Source organism: Erigeron canadensis, chromosome 2 (assembly GCF_010389155.1).
Source record: "Erigeron canadensis isolate Cc75 chromosome 2, C_canadensis_v1, whole genome shotgun sequence".
Classification (NCBI taxonomy): Eukaryota; Viridiplantae; Streptophyta; class Magnoliopsida; order Asterales; family Asteraceae; genus Erigeron; species Erigeron canadensis.
In genome coordinates, this window is record NC_057762.1 from 22473287 (window position 1) to 22499371 (window position 26085).

General features: G+C 32.9%; 3 protein-coding genes across 3 annotated transcripts; 2 read left to right on the top strand and 1 right to left on the bottom strand.

The window, feature by feature from the left end:
* The first annotated feature begins 1571 nt into the window (after positions 1-1571).
* LOC122589839 (guanosine deaminase-like) lies at positions 1572-4332 on the top strand. The gene is made up of 4 exons (XM_043762159.1): positions 1572-1682; positions 2695-2885; positions 3252-3356; positions 3957-4332. Exons 1-4 carry the CDS (start codon positions 1655-1657, stop codon positions 4140-4142), a joined length of 510 nt encoding a protein of 169 aa, XP_043618094.1. The 5' UTR covers positions 1572-1654; the 3' UTR covers positions 4143-4332.
* A 3466-nt stretch (positions 4333-7798) lies between these two features.
* LOC122587877 (WAT1-related protein At5g64700) lies at positions 7799-17935 on the bottom strand. The gene is made up of 7 exons (XM_043760036.1): positions 17763-17935; positions 17603-17665; positions 17413-17529; positions 16526-16784; positions 10845-11003; positions 8456-8607; positions 7799-7931 (listed from the first exon to the last, which is right to left on the bottom strand). Exons 1-7 carry the CDS (start codon positions 17933-17935, stop codon positions 7799-7801), a joined length of 1056 nt encoding a protein of 351 aa, XP_043615971.1.
* A 4192-nt stretch (positions 17936-22127) lies between these two features.
* LOC122586865 (guanosine deaminase-like) lies at positions 22128-25334 on the top strand. Its single transcript, XM_043758877.1, has 5 exons — positions 22128-22300; positions 23371-23430; positions 23890-24080; positions 24446-24550; positions 24994-25334. The coding sequence occupies exons 1-5, from the start codon at positions 22270-22272 to the stop codon at positions 25180-25182; spliced, it is 576 nt and encodes a 191-aa protein (XP_043614812.1). The 5' UTR covers positions 22128-22269; the 3' UTR covers positions 25183-25334.
* Positions 25335-26085: the final 751 nt, after the last annotated feature.

Consider the following 26085-nt stretch of genomic DNA (forward strand, 5'->3'; position numbering starts at 1 on the left):
TAACATCAATAAATAAAATACTGTTAAATAAAATACACTTGAAAATTATATTTGTGTTCCACTATTTACATACTTGTTTACTTTATTTATTGCTTAAGTCTTTATTGCTTTATTTATATTCTTGCATTTATATTCAAAGCAATACTAGTCTAATTTAGTGCATACTTGACTTATTATTCTACACTTGTGGGTTAAACCATTGAGTGAGGGACTTCACAAATCTCGTGTTCAGTACACGGATCTAAAATCTAGTAATTTACTATGATGACCTTCTCTTTCACATTTGGTGGATTCTTGCTGCATACGAGTGTTGTAATTCATGCGGTTTCTGAATAGCGAGTGTTGAATTTTTAGGGCTTATGAAAACATCATATTTGGTGTTGCGATGAGTAATGTGTTCGACTGATTACGATGACAACAACGACGATGATGATGATTTTTAAATTTTTGAAGGATTGGAGAATTTTAACTGAGGGGCTGGTGACTAACTACTTCAACTGATCAAAATCGATGTAGAAAAATTTTCTAAGTTGAGAAATTGAGATGATTGAAATTTGGAAGCAAAAGAGATTGCCATGAAGGATCATTACATTTTGGACAGTAATCGTCTTTGGGTTTGATTGGCTAGTTCGGTTGACCAACATGAGGGTATTATGGGAATTCCATTAAAATTTTCGTAAAAGTACAAAAAAACTTCAGCGTAAATATCACCTCCCTTAAATTATCAAATAATAAAGTATTATATTTATTATGTGGTCTGCTATTAATATGTACCGTATCTAGAGTTGGCGTATCGTATCCGATCCGACACGATAAGACACGAACACGATAAGGTTAAACACGAACACGACACGATAATCGTGTCAATTTTTTCAAACACAAACACGACACGATTTTTAATAGGTTACACGATAAGGGACTTGATAACGTATCTTACCGTGTTTTAACGTGTCTTATCATGTCTTAACGTGTCTTTATCATGTCTTTAACGTGTCTTAACATGTCCATATATATATATATATATATATATATATATTACTTGTCTTATCGTATCTTATCGTGTCTTAACAGGTCCGGACCTGTTAAGATACGAAACACGTTAAGGCCAAACACGAAACACAAAAAAACCAGGTCGTGTCGTGTCGTGCTAACAGGTCCGTGTCAGAAATTGTCAGCTCTAACCGTATCGTATCCTATCCTATTCATGATATTAGCATACAACACAATGAAAGTTATATTTAAACTATGTGAAAATCGAAGTAATAAACTCTCACAATTTCGCAACGAAGTACGACAGTATTATTCTAGTTACTTTTCATTACGCTGCATTGCCGATCACGGAGGATCATACTACTGCCGATCATGGAGGATCATGGGCATGGTGATTTATAGGTCTCTGGTTCGAATCTTCATTTTATCAACTTTGAGATAAATAGTCCTTATATGAAGGCTTGGCTTGATATATCCCTATTAATTGTCGTTACTTCGGATAATTATCAGGGAGGTTTCCCAATGGTATTTGAAATATGCATGGGGTTGATAATGTTTGACTTGAGTTGCGTGTACCTTTTTTCCCTATTTGTTTTTTCATTTTAAAAGGAATTTTATCTTTCTGTTTATACTATTATTTTTCATTACATTTGCATTGCCGATCATGGAGGATCATACTACTGCCGACAACAGTAAGTCACTGACTATCTATCCCCTTTCTCTTTTTTTCTTCTTTCTTATTAATCACTTTCCATCATCATCATACTAATAAATCTAAACCTGATTGCCACTTTGACTTTACTTGATCAACTTTGTTTATTCATCATGTATATATTAATGTAAAAAAAAAAAGGCAAAGAATAATGTAATCAATGATAGAGCTTAAAGCTAGCTCACTAGCACATAATTTTAGTAGACGAGTCCGGTAAAATAACAAACCATTAGGACATGGTGTAATGGAGGAGCTCAGTTAATAGTTATTGTGAATGATCTATGAATTTAAAATTTTTGGTATAAACACGGCCGGCTACTACTTTAATAATAGGTATTAGATGGATATCCGCTTAGACGTGTTTATATTGTTGATTAGAACCATAAAAAGTTGGTATTGAGAATTCAGATTTATTGGAAATAAAATGGGAGCTGCTGCTGGACAGTTATTGAAATTACCAGTTTGCAGGGTGTATTGTTATATGTTTCTATCGAGATAGACTGTTGTTGGCAGTGACGTGTCGTTTTTTAGGCTACTGGTTTTGGTTAGGTACGGGTTTGATCGTCAATTCGTTTTGGATTGTGTGGGTGCTCTTGTTCTAGGGTCGTTTGTAACTGTCGTTGGAACTTCATAAGGCCTGTTTGGGATTCTTTTGGCTACCGAATGACTGTATTAAAAATTCTCATTCTTACGTATGTTTTCAGTGTTCTTAAATAGAAATTCAAGAAGACTTCCTGAAGTGCACTTTGATATTGGAAAAATCGGCTGCTTTTCTATACATTTAGATCATTTAAATTCCCATTGGTAAAGAAGGTTGAGAAAAGATGTGGACCAAAAATCTACTTTACTAATGAGTTTGATGAATTGTTAATTGAAATATATGAAAAATTTTAAATAATCTTCCTAAGATAGACATTGCCTTTAATTAAGACAACCCAAATTAGGAAGCACTGTATCTTTTCGGGACTTAGCCGATTTTCCTTTTCAAACAGTTGTACAAAACAGAGATGACATTTTTTTGACAAAAGCTGTTGAAGAAGCATACAAAGGTGTAGATTGTGGAGATGGGCGTCCATTTGGTGCAGTTGTTGTTAGAAATGATGAGATTATTGTGAGTTGTCATAATATGGTTCTAAAACACACTGATCCAACTGCACATGCAGAAGTGACAGCAGTAAGAGAGGTTAGACACATAATAATACACATAAGTTTTAAGAATTATTGGTCTCAGTATTATGGTTTTGTCATTTGCGTATGATGTGTTACTGTTAAGTGTTCCTTTTTATTGTGTTCAATCGGCTTAAACTCTTAATGTTCTTTTGTGCTAAATTTATATCTTGCTGGTTAATTTCATTTATCTTAAGCCATTTTGTCAACTTCAATTTCCATCTACGCATTAGTGTTGGTTGTTTTTGCTCCTGCATGCCCTTTTTTCGTATTATTTTTTGACTTTTTTCGAGATATCATCGTTTCTTGAATTTAGTCTTATTTTGTTTTCTATTATCGTACTTTCTCTATTTTATTTATTTAAATACTTGTTATAACTCAGGCTTGCAAAAAACTCAACCGAATTGATCTATCTGACTGTGAGATGTATGCCTCTTGTGAACCTTGTGCTATGTGCTTTACCGCCATTCAACTTTCAAGAATCAAGGTTTTTTGTTTTCAATTCTTTCCTTCTTACATTATCTTATTTGGGATGGGAGGTTTGGCCCATTTACCTATCTAATAAACCTTTGCCATGCTTTAGGGAAAAAAAACCTTGAGAAAACAGTGATGTATGATTTTTTGATCAGAAAGTTATTAAATTTAAAACAAAAAAATCAACACTATTAGCAACTAATAAAATAATTGAAAACCGTTTTGTTAAAAATAACAAGGGCTCATATTTATAAATAGAACCCGATACAAAAAGAAAATGAAAGCTTCGATTAAATTGTGTTTGCGTTCAAATGGATGATGTTATAAAGAAATGCTACCAGAAGCGGTTATTGGTCCAATGTCAAACGGTTGAAAGTCATTTAAATTATTACTTAATACCATGTAAAATGATAGACTGCTGTTGTGATAATATACTTTTTGTGTGCATAATTAAGACAAATCATTTATAGAAAACATTAAAAGATCGGTGGATCAAAACAATCTAACCCTTTACCTGTCTAATCCGCATATTTGGCAACATTTTAGTTAGACTACGTTGTTTATTTTTCCTAAGTCAAGTAATAATAGATCTTTATAATTTATGTGGATACAGAGATTAGTGTATGGTGCTAAAGCTGAAGCAGCAATTCCATTTGGGTTTAATCAATTCATTTCAGATGCAATAAGAGGTACTGGGTTTTATCAAAAGGCTAGCTTGGAAATCAAAAAAGCTGATGGTAATGGAGCCATTATTGCAGAACAAGTATTTGAAAACACCAAAGCCAAGTTCTCTATGTAATGATCCGTTTTCTAAGATCTGTATTATTTCTCCATTGGATAAGGGGAGGAACGTGACCATATTGTTTGAGGGGGTCAAAACTCAAAAGTCAAAACCAATTTGTTTGAGGGGAAAAAGTTCATCCGTATGTAAAACAGAACTCTTTGTATAATATTCATGTTTGATATAAAAACCTATAAATAAACGAAAACATTTGGGTGGGTGGGTTCCTCCCCCGACCCTTCATAGTTCCCGCATATGCATTGAATTATATCATTCATAATTGATTTCTAACCGCTCTGCATCACATGATGCTGCTATTGATATAAATATATTTTAAAGAATTAATGTGAAATCTGATAGGTTTTTTCATACTATAATTGTTTGTTTAATATGGATGATGTATTGATGCTCATATATCTTTTGGCATAGGTGTCATGGAGAGACTTTTCTTTTGCAGGTTGTTAACAGGTTGTTAATATCCAAGGTGGTTTGAGAAATTCATTCTGATTTCAATAGGAGATCCTTGGTGTAAGCTTTTTCCTTGAGGCAGCTAGAGCCTAGAGGTGGTAAAATTAGTTGGTCAGATGGGTTTTGTAATGGTCAAAGGGCAGGTTAAGCAATGCGTGAAAATATGTTTGCATTAAAATGGGCATCTTTCTGTAGAGAAATAATAAAAAAAAATGTTGATAAATAATGTATTGGTTACAAAAAACTGTATCAATACCATAAATATCTGGTTTTTTGAAGAAGTTGGTATATAAACATTAGAAAAGAACACGTCGGGTAACTTTCTACCATTTGACCCGTTCTCATTTTAGCATTTTTTTTAGAACGTCATATGGATCTACTCCTACTCCTAAATTACATGCATGCCTGAGATGAATCTCAGAACTCTCGAAAAATCCCTATTAATCCACCCCCACAAATGTGGGAAGTGAGACTCGAACCCAGGTGGATCCCCCCAAGGTCAAAGACCTTACTAATGGGCCACCAACGCATTATTTACTCATATGACCCTTTTGACCCATTAGATAAAAAACATGTCCCAACATCAACCATTTTCTATAAGTAGACGTGTTGAAAATTCCGCCTCTTGAGCCAAATGTTTCTAGCGAGAAGGTACAAGTAATCATGGTTTTCTGACTACGGTGGTTATATCCTATGGAATCGGTTGAAGGACCAAGGTAATTGAGGTCTGCCAATAGTCTGGGACTAGGTGATGGCCCGTGACAAGGCCAAAAGTACAGTGTCTGGCTGACCCAAGACAACCTTGAGTTCCAATCATACTCAATGTCGACCCTAAGGCCCAAACAACAATGTCGTTCCAAATATCAAGAATGCCAGCCTCATATCACAACCCTTTTCTCAGTATAGGTCTCATTGATGTTAAGGGTATTTTAAATTTGAGATGAATCTGGATGTCTTATCTCGATCAGTCCAAGAATGATGGAACTGGGCCACTTTCTTTTTCTTGTTTTAAGTGTTTGATGCGGCATGGACCCAAGCTATCATAACTATGAAGTCATTATGGATACAAATCACTCCATCATGTTTTACCCAAGTTTAAGGTAATCTGGTGATCTTAATAGCCTTCACAGGTTCACCTTACTCTTATAGAATACTTGGCTTCAAAAAGTTATGTATAAGCCAAGGTACGGATCAGTTTGCATACACGTCAGCTTGTAATTTATTTTGTTGCTGAAATAAGCTTGGAAATATAGATCAGCTTACTTAGGGTGGATAATTTGTAGTATTGGCTTGCATTATCCTAACATGAGTATGACTTGGTCAGCTTAGAAATGAATCATATGGAATTGAGTCAGCTTGAAGTTTATTTGGTTTTAGCCAGACTAGATCAGCTTGGGGTTCCAACAGTTATATTTGGTCATTACTCTAAACGAAGTCTACATACTCATTGGTTAAGTTGCTACAACATATGGAATTTAGTGATGCCAATGGAATGTCAGAAAAGGACTGAAGAGAACTGTCATAACAGAAATTCAGAAAATGGTTGCCTTTTCAGGCTACCTGAAAACAATAATGATAAAAGAGTAGATGGGTTTCTTTGGTTTTTAACAAGGATTTGTTGACACGAGAGTCAACGAATATATAGTTTGTGGAAGTGAACCCCTTCCAATTCCCATTGGATCTAAAACGTTTGATACTCTTAGTAAAGGTGCTGCCGCGGATGTTGCAGAGAGAAGGGACCAATCTGTGTATGATGTGCAAGTTAATGAAAAGGATGATAAACTATCTAATGTGACGGGCGAGGAGCAAGCTAAATTAAATGATAAGAAGAATAAGGATGCTGAGATGAATGTAGAGAGCAATATATGGTACACAAAGGATTTTACATCCAGCATGTCAGGTGAAAGAAAATAGTGTTTGCACGGATAAGGTTGCTGATGTAACCAAGGAAAATATTACTCAATCTAATAAGGGTGCTTTTGTGCATGATCAGGGTTTCAAGAACAGTAGTGTTATGGAGGATAAATCTGAAACTAGCTTGTGTTGAGCCTACTAAGAGTCCCTCGGTAACTATAGATGATATTAAGGATCATGAAGTTTTCTCTTTGTGACCTAACTATGTTGGTACTTCAACAAATGCCGAGTGAGATTCTGAATATTTGGGGCTTTAGGGACCTTACTGAGAAATTCATGGTTACGGATGGCAAAAAAAAACCCGACCCGACGGGGCAACCTGATACCCGATGAGAATACCTATACTCGAACCCGTTCGGATCAGGGACTGGGGCATATCAACCCCGACCCAACCCGACCCGATATCAATATCTATACAAAATTAGTTGCTACAAATGGATCAGGCAAACGGAAATTAGGCGGGAATTTGAAAAATGCGGACGGTGAATAAATATCTTTGGTATTTGCGGCTTTGTATAACGGGTTTTTGGTTTAGTCCATAAGAGGTCGTTTGTGTTTCATCGTGGCCTCTCCTTGCTTACTTTATTAGTCGTCTTGATTTTACGTGTTTACTTATTTTATAGTTATGTTAAAATTCTTGTTGTCTGTTATGGATCGGATTGAATATTTTATTGTATTTGGCTACTTTACTACTGGCATCTATTTATAATATAACTAAAAGAGGGGGGTTGGGGTACATTTAACACCCATATATAATCTTTCTTTGAGCCTAATCATCTCTCCTTATTAATTCTCTATTTTTTAAATATCTTATTTAATTTAATAAATGACCAACCTTATTATTAATTAAAAAGGGTTGGGGGTACACTTTTTTTTAAGAACAGCAAGGGCCAGATCACGGTTATCAGGACTGGATACCGTAGACCTACCCGATCCCCTCCCCCGCCCGCCCCACCCACCCGGTAAAAACTCCACAAAAGCCAAGACAAAATTCTGGCGGACAATCATATTTTTATTTTATTAATTAGCACTTACATAAATATCACAAGCATTTTGGTCATCCTTATATAAGAGTTATAAAATACAAAATATCAACTTGGAAGAAAGAAAAAGTTTTAGTTAAGAAGTAGACACTTTTAGATACAAGATACAAGAAACAAACAAAAAAAAAAAAAGAAGAAAAACAAAATTATGTTGGAGTAGGAATCGAGAAAACCTTTTCGTGAACCATTAATTAACATGTATATCTTCTAATCAACTTGTTGACAAAACTTATACGAGTATTGTTTTAGCTATGTGATGTTGGCGGAGGTATTGCCTTTATGTTCGAGAGTCCTTAATTTGTTGCCTAATAATTCTTCCTCTTTGATTTTTCCCCATAAAACAAAGTAAAGGCCTCCAATTAGCAAGATGCCACCTATCACACTTAGTAAATAAAAAAAAAAAATTAAATCTATATACAGGTTATGTACAGAATCTCACTAGTCACTTTTTGTTTTAACATTCATATGTTTTATACTACATTGTAAACTCGATCATTTTTTTTTTATAAAGTTAAAGCTAAATCGGAAAACTGTGGGATGAAAAGATTTTTTATAAAATAAAATTCCCAATTACATATTTAACAACACATTACTTTCCGGGTGCATGTATTTGCTTTAGAGTAGTGGATGGTTTTTTTGAGTCTAATTTTTTAAGATAGTTTACAGAATTGGTGTGGTTGTATGTTTTGGTGCTGACGTGCACACCATTTTGATGTGGTAGTGTAACCAACTAACCATTACCAGTACTCTTGGGTGTATATGTTTTATTACAAACGTATTGAATTATAATTTGAAAACATGTACCAAATCATTTAATGAGACAATTCATGATTTGCTAGTGAAAAAAAGTTTTCTACTATATGAAATTACTAATTCAAATCATATAATGAACATTGGAATTCATACCTTCCAATACCAATTATTTCACCGAGGAGAAATGTTGCAGAGATAGTGGTAAAGATAAAAGCAAGAGGAGTAGACAGGGAAAGAAAAACTGGCCCCTTCTTCTCAATTACCCATGTTTGCAAGTAGAATGCAAGCCCCGTCACCATAAAACCCTAAAGAACAAACACACACCCAATAGATATATAGACCATTGATTTAAATTGGAATATAAATGTATTAAACTTGTAATAATCACGAGTATTAGAGTATATACAACGAAAATATATATAATTATGTTCCACTAATAGTGTCATATTTTGAATATTCAAATCATTTTTTATAAACCTTGATCTTACATATATTTTTGTGTTATACAAAGCTTAATAAAAATTACACTAATAAAAACACATCTAAAAAACACAATAAATTTATATAACTTTCATCAAGTGTTACGTAACGTAAAGAAAATTACTTTAAGGTTAAAATGAGAAAGTTAAATTTTGAAAATTAAGAACCTGACATTTTTAATGTGCATAAGCACTTTTTAACATTGCATGGCATGTCATAATGCATATAAACTACTATGGTATTTCAGTCAAACTATATGTTTTGTAATGTTTGGTTATAGTATAAAAATTGATAATGAATGCCAAAAATAACTAACCATGCATGTTTTTAAAATGAAATCTTTATAATTTATTTTAAAATTGTGATTTATATAATAGCTTTTCTTGTTAGTAACTGTATATTGTATCTTATATTGTATATATTTATATAGGGTGTAGGATCTGGGAGTGTAAGTACCTTTTATATTTTTCTTATTGTGTGAATTTAACTTTCATATGTAACTTTCTTTGATTGATGAACGTAAAAATTTTAAATTAAACCATCAAGTTTAACCTTTTTATCACTATAAATAATGTTGCATTTATCCACAATTTTATTTAGTGTGAAAAAACTAAAAAATTTATCACGCTTTTATGTGTGTAAAAATGTGCATAACTAAAAGTGTGTAGAAATTTATCCACACTACACACTTTTTAGTGTGGATAAATTTCTACCCACTTTTAGTTCTACATATTTTTACACACATAAAAGCGTGACAGAATTTTTAAATTGTTCACAATAACTAAAAGTGTGCACAAATACAATATTATTTATAATGTATATACAATCACCGTTTTACACATCATTTTCACATAAAAGGAATAACAAAGCCCGACTTAGTTTAGTTCCTAAGAATTTGGTTAGGCAAATAAAAATTGAGTAAAACAAAACCAACTTATATAATTAGTTATCTTGTCTAGATAATGTTTTCCTTTTATGGATCTTTGATTATAGTGGTGAAATTTTAGAATCTTCATTATATTTATTTGTATTTGTAGTAGCTTAGCCTTTATCATAAATAGTCGTGGTTTTAAAGTGTTTCTTGTATTTGTAAAATGTAATGGATCAATTTTATTGTTTGGTATATAAAGGAAATTTCACAGTTAAAATGGGGGGTCGATACTCGATACCGAATATATCAAACAATTTCTACACGAAACATATATACCCCCTACATCATAAAAAAAAATTCAGGGGGTCGGGCGCCCCTCCCCGCCCTATGGTGGCTACGCCCTTGTTTATGCTTATCTAATTAACTCCTCCCTAATTTTTATTTCGATGTAAAATAAAGTTTTTTAGCTTCCAATATTTCAACTAAAAGTTGATCACTATTATATTTAAAGAGTGCTACTATAGATATATCGTCAACTGTTCATAAAAACACATCTGAAATGCCCCGTTTCATATAAAATGCCGCGTTTATTGCCCCATTTTATATAAAACGCCGCGTTTGTCCGGTGTGTAGATAGTAAAAACTATATGGAGAATTACACGTGATCTGATACATAAAACGCTACGTATTAGGTTAAACGGTACCTAAAACGGGGGAATGACTGATATGTGTGTCAGACCACGTGTAATTCTCCTTACAACTTTTATTATCTACACACCGGCCAAACGCGGCGTTTTATATAAAACGGAGCGATAAACGCGAAGTTTTACATAAAAGGGGACGTTTCGAATGTGTTTCTGGAAACAGTTGATGTGTGTAGATAGCCGCTGCCTATTTAGAATGTCTGCATTTAAGTTAGTATAAATTAACTTTCATTCCTTAAATTTATTTTTATGTAATTAATTATTTAATTTTCAATAACCAAAAACATTTTTGCCTTCATAGAAGTTTCAAAATGAAGAGTTTCTCGCGAAGCACGGTGAAGGTTAACTCGTTGAAGTGAATTTGGAAGAAAATACGATCGAGTATTGGTTTTTGAGACTAAAACCAGAAGTAAACACAACATAGCATTATTAAGAACTACATAGTTAATAAACATCTAAAATGTATTTGAGGTGGAAATATGCTCACACAATAAGCCGCTGCAAGAAGTCTGATATTCCAACCAAGTCTCCATTGATATGCTTCTCTTTCCAAAATGACGGCAACAATAAACGATTGCATGGAACTCAACAAGCACTGAAGAGATATGAAACACAACTTTGATGGATAGCTTGGCAGGACCTTTGCCTATAGTCATCACATCGTTAATATCAATTGAGCGCATTTTATTTGAACAAGTAATTAGAAGACTTAACAAAAGAATGAATTTTTGCTAGTAGTTTGTTAATAATACATCCTTCAGCGTTTTAAAAAAGAAACAAAAGAATGAACGACCTCGAAAGTCACATGTTATTAAATTTGTTCGAATCAAATTTTACCACTCTTTAGGAAGAGCAATAAAATTTGAAAAATTGGATGGGTTGTTTCATCCTCATAACTAGAGGTTTACAAAGTCAAATATCTAATATTTCAGTATTGAATTTCAATATCCCATATATATATATATATACATGACGAAGTTTTTGAGGGGACAACACATTATATCGTTGCAAAAAGGCACTAAACGACAAAATTTCAAGACTTTGAGTTAAAAAAGTTTTAAAAAAAAATTTACGGACGACAATGTCGTCGCTAAAAAAAAGATTTATAGACGACAATTTCGTCGCTAAAGTCTTTTTCGGATATTTTTTATAATTATTTTTTTTGGAAACCGGTTACATGCATATTCTACAAAAGTCGCCACCAAAAGTATTCTTTTATTTTATAATTTCCCGCCATAAAGAAATGTTTCCCTCCAATGGTTTGGGACTAGTTTTGAGACGTAAACAATTTATTATTATAATATTGTTATTTTTGCTTTAAAACTTTTGTTTAAATGTATATAAAAAAATATTAATTGTTTAATATGATTTTCTAAACGTCTTCGTAATTTATTGATATATTATCGTTTATCATTAATTTATTTAATTTAATCACTATTAAAGGATATTGATCACCTTTAAGATGTGTCATCACACATGTTTTGAGGGACAACATATGTGGCATTTAGGGACAACATTAGTCGTTCTAAAAAACCAACTTTCTTGTACTGACATCCGAAATAACTATATTAACATGTGTGTGTATACAATCTGTATATTTAAAAGTATAGAAGAACTATCAGTTATCACGGATTTTTAAAAGCCTTTTCAGGAATAATAGACATAAGCATTGGAATCAAAAAAAAACTAAACAAAATAAAACATTAAAGATCTTTATGTTTAGCTTATTATTGTTAAAAATATTAATGCGTAAAAAGAATCAAAGAATTTCAAACCATCAAAATGATCGAATATCAAAAGATACACTAAAGTTATTTTCTTAATCTTAAAAGTTAAAAGCTAAAAGTCCATCGTTGAAATTTTTCGAAAAAGAATTAAGGGCTTGGGCGATACACTATAAAAAATCGCCAAGCAACTGAAATCGATCGCCCCATTTTTTTTGTTTCTTCCCAGACTTATAACCGTTCAACGACTTTTTTCTTTACAAAAAAAATTTTTTTAACCCTTAATTTTAATTTACCAATTGCTATATAAACTTTCTACTTTTCACGTACTACATCTATTTCTTTCTTTTCTACTTCTTCTCTTTCTTTTTTACATTTTTTAGCAATGTTTTCACATAATAATAATAATAATAATAATAATAATAATAATAATAATAATAATAATAATAATAATAATAATAATAATAATAATAAACAACAACCCTAATTTTAATATTAATAACAATAATCGTCTTATGCGTCCGAACAATCAAAATCAACAAGACGTCAACGATACTAATATGCTACCAAACGCAACATTGTTCCAATTGATCCATAAATGGGTGCTACGTACGCCACCACAAATGCCGGGTTTTATACCATTTTATGAGCCACAACGAGTTGGTTATTACGGTTTTGGTCGGGTTACGGCACCACAAAACATGCCGAGTTCATTTTTTGATAACTTTTTACATATTGTATTTTACTTTTTTGTTTATATACATATATACAATTGTTGTTTATACACTTTTTGATGTTTATATAAATGTAGTTTATATATTTATAGTTTTTTTGTTTTTATATATATATATATATACATATGTTGTTTATGTATTTTTTTTTTTGAAGTTTAATTATATATATACATATGTTGTTTATACAGTTTAATAATATTATGTCTATTTTTTTTAGATCGACAACGAGTTGTTGACACTCCATCACCAAGACCATCATTGTCAAGACATACACCATGACCAAGGCCTCTTTTTCCCAATATTGAAGTTATACAAGAAACCCAACTCGAAAATGAAGTCGGCGGTTCAAGGCTCAAAAATAAGCGTCAACACAAAAAGAAAGCACCCGACGAACCAAGGTTGAAAACACCCTCGATTCCATGGTCAAAGGAGGAAGAAATGGCTTTATGCACGGCTTGGCTATCGGTTACCGAAGACCCGGAGGAAGGTATACATTTTCATATATAATTCGGTCAAATATATATATAAATTTTCGGTGTATATTTTTTCAGTTAAATATATATATATATAAGTTTTCGGTTAAATATATATATATATAAATTTTCGGTTTGTATATATATATATAAACTAATATGCATTTTTGATTTTTTTAACTAACTATCAAAAAGAAAAGACGTATTGGTTGAGGATAACGGACAGTTTGATCACAATTTTTTAAGAAACAGAAAGATTATCGTGACGTGGAAGATGTTAGTGCAAAATGGAGGAAGATGCGTCCATTAAATTCAAACTTCAATGCAATCTACACTCGTCTCACCAACTCAAACAATCATCAAAGTGGTGCAAATGATGCGGATGTGGTTAAGAAAGTTCTCGCCAAGTATCATGGGACTTACAAGGCTTATTTCAAGTATTTGGAAATTTGGGAAAAGATGAGATGGTCATCGAAGTTTCATTATGTGACCGAGAAAGACGTAAGGGCAACTCATGGAGAAGCGACCACAAAAAGGTCAAAAATATCATCATCCAACGAACCACAAAGTCAAGGTATAAATTTCGGTCCTTTTTTGTTTATTTCGACTTGATTTTTTTTAAAAATATTTTGGCCATTTTTTTAAAATTCGCAAACATCTTTTATGTTTTGTGTAAAAAGATTCAGATGCACGTGTGAACTTTGATCTTAATGACTTAATCGAGGATGAGTCTGTGTTCCCGGAGCACGCGCCTGGGAGAGACGCGACTAGGAGAGCCACTCATAGGGGGTCGTTGAGTTCGTCCGGCAAGGGAAAAGGGGTGGCTAGGTACTCGAACACATTTGATAGTCTCTCGGTGAAGTTAGATGGGCTGTTTAAGTCGAGTAAGGAGCGTATCAATATGGGCAAGCAAAAGTTGAAGTTTGGAGAAAAGAAGCTTCAAGCAAAGAATACCCAAATCAAGCTTGTAGAGTTGAAAGTGTTGACCACTACAGTCATCTTGGTGAACCCGAAAGATCAATCATGGAGAAAGCGAAACAAGACATTAAGGAGAAGTATTGTTATATGTAGTTTATTAGTGTGTTGGACTTTATTATGTTTAATTTGGTTTGTTTAAGTGTAGTTTAAGTGTTGTTCCTAAATTATGTTTTATGGACTTTATTTATAAATTATGTAGGTTTATTTAATTATAGTGGAACTGTTTATAGAAAATTTATTTTCTTTCAAATTATTATATATATTTATCACAAACAATTACTTATAATTATCATAATGTAGAGAAAACCAACAAAGAATTAGCCTAGTGGTAAGGCAAACACTTGGTGACCTTAAGGTACCTCTCGAGTTCGATCCCCACTTAGGGCAAAACATAATTCCTTTAAGATACCTGTTACCCAATGAAGCCCTATACGTGAAGTTTAAATACGTGGGTTCGATCCTTCGGATGCCCAGATCATGTGGGGATTAGGATGGAGGTATTGTAGCGACATTATATGGCTCATATAGGGTGAGTCGATGGGTATCCAATTGTGGTACCGGGCTTAGGGTTCCCTCCATTACCCTTTCATAATGTAGAGAAAAATATATATATATATATATATATATATATATATGCAAGCTAATTATATCCAAAGAAATATATTTTTTTGGGTTTCTTGCATTATATGATTGTATACGTTTCCATTTAATAAGACCTTGCTCGACACACGTGGTCATTATTTATTAAAAAAACTAGTATTTTTAGATATGAGTGCTAGACATGGTGTGGATAACCAATTTTTTGAGGGTCCATTTTCTATTTGTTGAGGTAGAGGCTTTTTTTATTTTATTTTATTTAGTTATTTATTTTTTGTATTTTCGGATACGACTCTTGTAAGTATGAAAAACAACCTTTAAAATTGTCCCCTCGCAAAAAAAATTATGGCTCCGGCCCTACCCACTTCCCCATTTTCCTAACAAAACCTTGTTGCTTACGTGGCGCCACATGACGGAAGTCGTGTCCTTGAAGAGTTGCGTCACTTTTTTTTGTCTAACTAACTGAAAAAATGCATTACAAAACAAAAAAGTATCGGAGATGTTCTTGGTTGCAACATGGTCGAGATTCATAAAGGCTAACTTGATACAAAAGAATTTTAACGGGAAATGATAGGTCTTCCTTAATTCATAAAAGTAATATGGTCTTTTGACGATGAATTAAAATAAAGAAGTTAAACATGTCAATGATGGGATCTTTAGTTCTTTACTTCAATTAACTTTAATTTTACTAGATAAAATTATTTATCTATTTGGTTCTTTAAATTAATTATATTACTTTAAATATTCTTTTAGGTAGTGCTAGCTTTACTTTAAAATAAAAGAAAATTCTTTTTTTCTAATTGCATTGGTAATGACAATTTTTGAGGGAAACGTCATGATATATTTAGTTAAGTTCTACAATCATGTTTTAAAGTTACAAATTGATGTTTAAAGTATCATCTCACCTCACGAACCGAATTGAAGCTTTTACATATAGTATTAGATTAAGAACCCATGTTAACCTATAGACATCTTAAATAATAAATTAATAATCATAAAAATATTCAAAAAAAAAAAAACTTGCTAATTGCTACGAAGCTGATTAATATATTTAGGAGGAATATGGTTATACTGTTTCTATTAAGACCAACAAATTAAACTCACTACGTAAAAAAAAAAGATCTTACCTATTTTATGCATTTATAACTTATAAATATGGAGATCATTTCTTCGCGAATGATATCTACGCACTTGCGTAAAAATAATCCACGACGAAATGATTTTTCAGTGCGTAGAAATCACCTGCGAAAATAAATGTTCTATACATGCATGTAAAAGTGTGTACAAATATAATATTGTACAAACTTATTAGTGTGTAAACAATTTTTTTCACACTTTTAAATGTGAAAGTTGTAAATTTTTCACATTTTTTAATGTAGACCATTTATACACATTTTTAATTGTGAATAATTTTTAAAAAAATACCCATTTTTAAAGAGCGTATAGAAAATGTGCATACAAAGTTACAAACAATATATTTATTGTAGTGTATTGAAAAAGGATGATAAAGTCATTTAAACTGGATGAGGGATTATTTATGTCGTTAATTTACTCAAAAAGGGATGGTTTGTGCAAAATTTTCCAACAAGGAATAGTTAGTATGAAAAAATCAACAACCCACAGAAACAGTTTATGTAATTTACTCTTAAACTAATTGAGTACCTGTAGAACAATCCAAAGACTCCAGCAACAGATGCTAAGGAGCATCAGCAATACCCCCTTGATCCAAGTCCAATTATAACCTGATGAATCGTGAGTTACATTAAGTTGATCAGCATGGCTCGATAAAAGATGATGGTGTAGCAATAGGTGCAATTCTGGTCCTCTGTACAAAGCCATTGTTGCTGCACCGGCCATGCACACGACTATGCCAGTAATCTTTGCAACACCGGAGCATGTACGCAATTTCACACTTTCTATCCTGTAAATATTTAGGTTTAATTAGAAGATATCAAAAGAGTTAAATAACGGGCCGGGTCAGCTACTATGTTGTTAACAGCATTTACTTCCCTCCTGTTGACATTCAGGGGGCGTTGTTTATTTATTGATCATGTGACAAATTTATTGTGAGAGCAGTAGCTATGCTGTAACCAGAGGTGGCTCAACAGTACTATGAGACTAGACGATCGTTTTAGGCCCCCAAATTTTCAAGGTCTCAAAATCTTGTATATTAGACTTAGTGTTTGAATTTTGGATTAAATATCATTATATAACTTGCATTGCAGTAATGCCTTTTTGATTTTTGCATCATCTGCATATTTTTTTATTACTTGTAGTTCAATAACAAAAGACGAGCTACTTTTTTTTTAATTTAGTTTATATGGTAATGAACTAGGCCCCCAAAATTAATCTCGTTAGAGGCCTCAAAAAACCTTAAGCCGCCACTGGCTATAACAACATAATATATTTTCCCTTAACTAATTAATATTAGGTTTATTAGTTACAAGTAATTAAAATTCACTGCACATACACTCCCCTTATAGCCTGTTTACCAATTTTTGGGAATTATTCTGAACAAAAGGAAATTAATAAGCTTGATTCGATCGTACCTCAACAGAAATGCGATGAAAAATGTAATTGTGGGGAGACAATTTGAAGCTGCAGCAGCTAAACTTGACGTTGTATACTTAAGGGCAATTCCGTGGATATTTAAACTGGTTGTAATCCTGAAATAAACTCTCAACGTTAAATTAGAAAAACATATATACCATTTTTTTTTATGTATTTAGAAAAACATACCCAAGTAAAGAGAGACCAAAAATCTTGCAGAATGTGATGAAGGAGAGAGGTGGTGAATTTTTCCTGAAATATGAAAAGTATCATATGGATACACAAAAATATTTATAATAATCATATCATATCATATATAAACTAAACTGAAACTAATTAATTAACTAACCCTTCAATGAAACAGGCAAAAGGTACTAAGAAGAGAGTTCCAGCGGCCTGGCGGTAAAAAACAAAGATGTGTGTACTCATACCATCATCAAAAGCTGCTTTGGATAGAAGAAACATTCCTGTATATATTGATTGTATGACAACAACAGCCAGGTAAGGCATATATTTCTCCATTTCTCTAATTTGCTTAATTTCTTAGGCTTAATTAAACTAATATGGGCTCAAATTGTGTTAAGCTACCTCTTCCATATATATATATATATATATATTCACATTGTAGTACGAGTAATTTATGAAAGTAATGCACGAATATTTATAAAGCACACGTGTATAAATCAAGTATATAAAACTAATGTATCAACGGTAAAAGCGGCAAAGCAATATGATGAATTTCATAAGTATTATATGTTATTACCAAAACATGATGCACTGCAATATTAAGTGAATATATTTCAATCGAACCAATACCTATATATATTTATAATTAAAGTGAAGTTGATGTGAATTCAAAAGCCAAACAGGAATCACACTAGATCTCTTAGGGGCAAAGATGTAGCGCCAATTTTTTGACAAATTTGCAAGTTTTGGCTTTTTTTAGCCAATAAAGAGATGTCACATGTTTTTACCAAAAACTTGTCAATACTACCCGAAATCTTGCCAAAGTTGATGGTAAAGTGCCACATTTTGCCAATTTGTCAATTTAAAAAACTTACCAAACAAACCCTAAAGTTTCATTAAGTTACAAAACACAATACAAATACAAATTAAAACCATTTAGAACTAAGAATAAAAAAACAATACAACTAGAAAATAAACAAACTACAACAAGTTATCACTTGGCCACCCGTATTTTTCGGCGATGTCGCGTTTGCATTGCACTTGTATGCTACGCATGGGATCGACCAAATGTTCACGAGGTTGCGCAAAGATTTAGAGGTCTAGTTCCATCGTCTTTTGTCGTTGAAATTCGAGTTGGGATTGTAACAACTCCCGCGCAAGGTTCTCACATTCGACGGTGGTGGCCATCCTCCTTTGGCGATTGAGCCTCTTTTCTTCTTTGTGTGCAATACTCACCTCCCTATACTCTTCAACGGATCCAAGCAACACTTCCTTGTTTTTGACCGAACTTGTGGCCTTACTACGTGATTTGCGAGCAAATGAAGGCATCGAGTCCTCATTCAAATCAGGAACTCAAGTGTAGTGGCTCGAAGACTCATCGATTCAAGCCCTTTTCTCACTACCGCTAGTATCTTCGGTGCAAGGAGTGTCGTTCGTAGGAGTAGTAGGCTCAGTCGAAGTATGAGTGGTACCAAAACCACTCACCGGTGGAACATACGAGAACTTATCATGTTTTATTGTAACTTTCCAAGCTATGATATGTTTGAATCCTTTATTCTTGTGTCGTTTCGCCCACTCTTCCAAGCTTTGTGTCAAGATATAACCCTCATCAGCACCGCTACCCCATTTATATATGTTTCTATAAACACATAAATACAAAACTTAAAACAACATATATATATATATATATATACACATAAACGTAAAACAACATAATATATATATATATATAGATAAAAACGTAAAATATATTTATGTATAAAGGTTAGATAATTAACATCATATTGAAGATGCTGGTAAACACGTTCAATACTGGTTGCATTTTCTTCCACTTTGTGTTGACTTGATGGTATGTTCGTGAATGAATTTTTTGTTCCTTATTGTAGTATTCATGAATCCTATTCCAAAAGGATTCGTATCTTTGTTGATCGGCGGTGGCAGGATCAGTAGAGATATGAAAATATGTTCGAGCCAACAATTCTTCATCGTTGTCACTCCAAGGGATCGGGGATGCTCTTGTGCTTGAGGCGACTTTTTTCGCATTCCCATGCACGACCGGGTGGAGGTGGCGCCTCCACCTCCTCCTTGCTAGAGGTGTCTCGCACATCGTCATATGCCTCGTCAGGTTGCATTTGCTCATTATCATCATCATCAAGAAAAGTGATAATGGGTTGGGAACTAGGAAGTTGAAAGCGGCCCGTGTCGATTTGCACGGAGAACTCCGAGGTTAACAATTGAGAGAAGTCTTCACTAATCATGGTTTGGTTTTGAGTTTCATTTTGATTTGAAGAACCGCCGAAATTGTATTGTGGTTCGATGGTTCTAGAAAGTTGAAATGGGAGTTGATTTCTTGGTGCTCGGTAGTTTTTGGTTGATTTTTTAGTAGGAATCATTTTTAAGAATATATGTGAAAGAGATAAGATATATAGAGAGTAAGTAAATTTTTTGTAAGTGAAAATGAAAGTAAGATTATGTTGTATATATAGTAAATAAAGATAGGGATAAGTTTTGTAAATACTTTTTTAAAAAAAGTTCATTTTTAGGACTTTAAGAAATGAAAAAACGCTCCCAATGTTCACATGTCAGGTTCCAACGTTCTCTAGCATCGGCCAAAACATACCGATGAAGGCTGCCAAAAGTAGCCGATTCAACTTGCCAAAAGTAGCCGATACAAGTGCTATAGTGTTGCCGATTTGCCGAAGCTTACCGATGATTTTTGCCAATAAAGCAAGACGACTACACATTTTTTCCTTATATACTTTATGTTGTATGTATAAAAAGATGAAAATGGGGATTCGAAAATGATAGATTATTGTCTATTTTCTCCACATTAATAGTAAAGATTCTCTTAAGTTGATATCTACATGATAAGTCATATTGATCAATTACAAAGTGTTAAACAAAAATTTAGAAACATGATCTTTCTAATATGTTTTTAAACACTTAAATAATGATAATAAATTATATATATACTTTTAATACATCAAAATGAAGTTCTTTAAGTGTTCTCATTTTAAAAATATTCTTATTTAATTGCCCTTAATTAAAAGTATAGAACCTGAGGTTAATTGGTGTTAGACAACTTCTTGTAAACCCTTCTCAGTTAATTGGTTACTTCTTTCTATGCCAATACATACCAATCCGTTCAAAGTTGCTATGGCATAAAATGTTGCATCGAGGATTTAAGTATATATTTTGTGGGGAAAATGATGGGTACAGCAAATTGTACCCAAGCTTAGGTACTACACACACAAACATGCCTCCTGATTTTACACTTTTATCCTTCAATTTATATATGTATCAAAAATGCTCCCTGATTTTCAACTTACTTGTACTTATCATACATACAGCCGCTGTACGTATGATATCCCCATATTTTGTGTTATCGACTTAATAAAAAAAATACTTCTTTTTTTGAAGAGCAAATTATTACACTATATCTAATCTACTCCTAAATTACCCAAAATTCTCCTATGTCAAGATTTGAATTTTGGTATTCTCCCCAAGAGGCATAAGTATCTACCAAGTGGGCTAGTCTCACATTGGCAATAAAAAAAATACTTAATTCATTAAGTCTATATTTAACTTAATAAATAAGTTAGAAAAATAATTATATTGACTTAATAAATACAAACATTATTTAATCATTTAGTCACTTTATATATTAGTCACTTAATAGTTAGAAAAACAAACATGCCAAAAAGTGTACACTAAAAAGTAATTGAGCTTCACTAGCTCTATGAAGTTTATATCGGACTACATGACCATAAACATGACGTATTCTAAACGAGAAGTGATATTAGTACCACAAAAATTGATAAAGTTACCACAGAGTACAAGTTCTACAGAGTACAATACAAGTATTTAATGCACAGTTGTGGTAGATGTATCAATATATGTGGTACAAATATCATCACCCTTTCTAAACCGATGCACTTAATGCCCATAGTACCTCTTCACGCTACCTTGTTATTTTTCCATGTTATCACATAATATTTAAAAACATATATTTATAAATTAAAATAAAATAATAATATTATTTAATTAAATATTATTAAGTATCGACCTTTAGAGATCATGTCCGGCACGATTACACCATTTCCCCTTTCTCGAGCCGCAAATGTCCAAACTATAGATTTCATATTATTATCAAATCCACTATAACTTACCAATATATGAATATTTTGAACTTGGAATGAGCATGCAACTGATAACGTCTCGTACTAATATTAGCACCAACGGTACTAGTTTTAAAAATCTCTTTTACCTAATAATGGTCCGGGTCTTATATAAGTCAATATCAGCACAAGATTTAGACAATATTAGCTAATTCCAATCCCGAAAACTATCAAAATCGGATATTGATCTCGGTCTCATTTACCGGTGTGAGAACAAAATTTTTCATTCCTTTCTTCTTTTTCGTTTCGAATTGAAAAAGGATGGAGATTAAAAAATAAATTTTATTTTTTTCTCCTTTTTCTAATTTGAACACCCGAATCACATGTTGTATTCCATAGTTTATTGATACCCTATACCATACGTCTCTCCATCTCCCAATTTCTTGCTGTCTTTTGTCTTTATCTCCAACTCTAACCTCCCATTCATTACTTCATCCCAAAATCATCCGTTTGCTCTCATCTGAAATTACATTTTTTACAATCTAATATATCATGGAGGATCAGACTGGCGCTAATGACAACAGTAAGTCACTCACTCACTACTCTCTTTTTAATTACTTTGCATCTTATTACTAAGTTCCGATCTTCGTTTCACATCTACTTGTATTCACCACTTTTTATTTAATTATCTCGACTTTACTTTTTATGACATGACACGAGATCCATTTTTCATATGATATATATATCTGTTGACCTTTTATTATCCGATCGGATATGCTTAAAAAAAGTAATAACCGTACCCAATTCAGCCTTAACCTAAACTAGTTTAGAAACACAAGTTTTTTAGAATTGTGTGGCGACAAAATCAGTTTTATGGTAAAGTTAATATGTTACTTATATGTTGGAACGGAGGTTTCTGCATTAATCTATTCTGTTTAAACTAAGCTAGTTTAAAATTGCCAAACTATCGAATCGATGGTAGTGTTTAAAGCTAGCAAAGACTTTTTAAATTATTTTGACATTATGTAATCAAGGAGCTCAGCTGATAGTTTTTGCGAATGGTCTTGTGGGAATTGGGCATGGTATCAATCTTGTATGAAAACGGGCTGGGTGGGCCATTCTTTAATACTAGGTATTAGATGAATATTTGTTTAGACATGTTTATTCTCTTTATTAGAAGCATAAAAAGTTGGTGTTGAGATTTATTGGAGTTGCCCGTAAGGGGACCCATGGCTGTATGGATATAGATCTTAGGCAGTGAGGTATCGTCCTAGGCTAGTGGCTTGGTTTGGTTCGGTACAGGTTTGTTTGTCATTCCATTTTGAACTGTGTGGGTACTTGTTCTAGGGTCGTTTGTAATTTTCATCGGAACTTCTTAAGGTTAGGCCTCTACGGGACTGTTATTCCAATACATAGTCACCTGTATCATAAGTTTCTACCTTTTCTTTTGCTTTTGTTTTCAAGTGTTGCTGTTCTGAATTTAACTATATCTTTACGTGATTTGTTCTTTTTTTGTTCATTAAGCTTTTTAGCAATAAGTAGATCTATTATTTTGCAGAAACAAATTCCTAACTATTTAAATGGTGTACATTAATGGTTGGGCATATACCTAAAGATGTCTGTACTAACTTTTCTTGTTTTACATTCAAATAGTTGTTGAAACTAAAGATGGAACTGTCTCAGTTGCTTCAGCTTTCGCTGCCCACCAGCAAGGTTAGATAAGATGCACTATAACGTATCTTTCTTTTTGGTTCAGCTGCTTATTTTTAAGTCTACATGTATGCTGTCACATTTCTGCATTTTATCAACAAAAATTGAACGATCGACTGCATACTCATTAATAGAAGAATTCTTGAACTACACTTTGAAAATCGGAACGGTCGACTTCTTTGAAATATATTCAAATCCCTGAGTTTCCCCTTAATAAAGAACGTTGAGAAAAGATCTGGACACAGAACCGTTTCACACTTTCACTAATGACTTTGATTAATTATTGTTAGACAAATATGGAAATTCCTAAATTATTATGCGAAGAAGGAAAATTGCCTTTGATTAAGACAACCTAAACGAGGAAGCTCTGTATCTTTTTGCCTTTCTGGGACAGAGGAAGTGTTTATAGAAATATACACAATAAATATATTGAAAATATGTATTTTTTTTATTGTCAAACAGTTGTACAAGATAGGGATCACATATTTTTGACAAAAGCTGTTGAAGAAGCATACAAAGGAGTAGATTGTGGAGATGGAGGTCCATTTGGTGCAGTTATTGTTAAGAATGATGAGATTGTTGTGAGTTGTCATAATATGGTTTTAAAACACACTGATCCAACTGCACATGCAGAAGTGACAGCAGTAAGAGAGGTTAGAATCTTTTTAGACACATACTAATATTAAGATGTAAGAATTATCGGTCAAGTATTATGGTTTTGTCGTGTGTTTACGATGTGTTCGGTGTTCAGTTCCATCACTTATATTCCGCAAATCTTAAATAGTGTCAAATTGCTATCTTGCTTCTTTATTCCATTTATCTTACGAGTTTTTTTAACACCAATCTCCATGTATGCATTACTATTGTTTGTTGGTGCTAGTGCATGTCTTTTTCTCTTATTTTTATGGACTTGTTTTAGAGTATTATGGTTTGTGAATTTAGTCTTGTACTCTTATCATATTTGTATTTTTTCTATTTTTCTATTTTATTTAAATAACTATTTATACCACAATCTCAGGCTTGCAAAAAGCTCAACCAAATTGAGCTCTCTGACTGTGAGATATATGCCTCTTGTGAACCCTGTCCTATGTGCTTTGGTGCCATTCATCTTTCAAGAATCAAGGTTTTGTTTCTCTCCTTTTTACTGTTACCATATTAGAGATGGAAAGTTTGGCCCATATGCCTATGAATGGTTAGTTGATTTAGTTCAGATTGTGTTTGAATATAAACGGGTAATATTAAAAAAAAAAAACTAGCACAAAAATGGAAATATGATGTCAAACAGGGTGAAAGTCACCCAAAGTGTATTTTATTGTTTAAATTTACTACATAATAAAGACTGTTACCGTGATAACATACTTTTTATGAGCATAACCAACGCAAACCATTTATAGGGAACATGAAAAGATTGGACCAAAAGTGTTTTGGATCAAGACAATTTGACCCTTAACTCTACCTGTCTAATCCGCATATTTGGCAACATTTTCGTTAAACTACAATCACTACATATTTGATTATTTTAGTTAAGTCAAGTAATAATAGATTTTCATTGTTATGTGGATACAGAGGTTAGTGTATGGTGCAAAAGCTGAAGCAGCAATTGCAATTGGGTTTGATGATTTCATTGCCGATGCATTAAGAGGTACTGGGTTTTATCAAAAAGCTAGCTTGGAAATCAAAAAAGCTGATGGTAATGGAGCTGTTATTGCTGAACAAGTATTTGAAAACACCAAAGCCAAGTTCTCTATGTATTGATCTGATATCTAACTCAAAGATCTGGAACTATTTCTCCATTGAATTATATCATTCATAACTGATTTCTAACTTATCTGCATCAAATGATGCTATGCTGATATGAATGTCTTCTTTATGAATTGATTTGAAATACGATAGTTTTATCCATGCTATAATTGTTTGTTTCATCTGGATGCTTAGAAAGTTTCTGGCATAGGTGTCATGGAGGGTATTTTTTGTTTGCAGGTTATTAATGCCGGAGGTGGTATGAGAAATCCAGTTTGATATCAATCTTGAAAGCTGGAAGATCCTAGGTATATGCTTTTTCTATGAGGCAGTTAGGGATGGTAAAACGATCTGGTCAAAGGGCGGGTTAGTTAATGAGTCAAAGGGTGGATTAGGTGATGGGTCAAAACAGGGTTGAATCAAAATGGGTATCTTTATGTAGGTGTTTGGTCAGTTTGAACCTTAAAATATTTGTCCCTTTTTTCTTGATAAATAGTTGGGTAGAACTACAAAAGACTATATTATTACCATAATAATCCGACTTTTTGAATAAGTAGATGTATACACATTAGAAAGAACGCATCTGGCAACTTTCGACCATTTGACCTGCTCTCATTTTCGCATAATTTGTTTATTTGTTCCTTTTGATTCATTAGATAAATAACATTAACCGAGTCAACCTATTTTCAAGTGAATGAGTTGTAATTTCCATCTCTTGATCCATCTGTTTCTTGTCTGGTGACAAGGTACACGTGATCATGGTCTAGGACTAGGTAATGGCCAGTGACAAGGCCAAAAGGACCATGTTTGGCTGACCCAAAGCAACCATGGGTTCCAATCATATTCACTATCGACTGACTGTTAGGTCCAAACGTCAATGTTGTTTCAATCATCAAGGCTGGTAGTCTAGTATCAGTA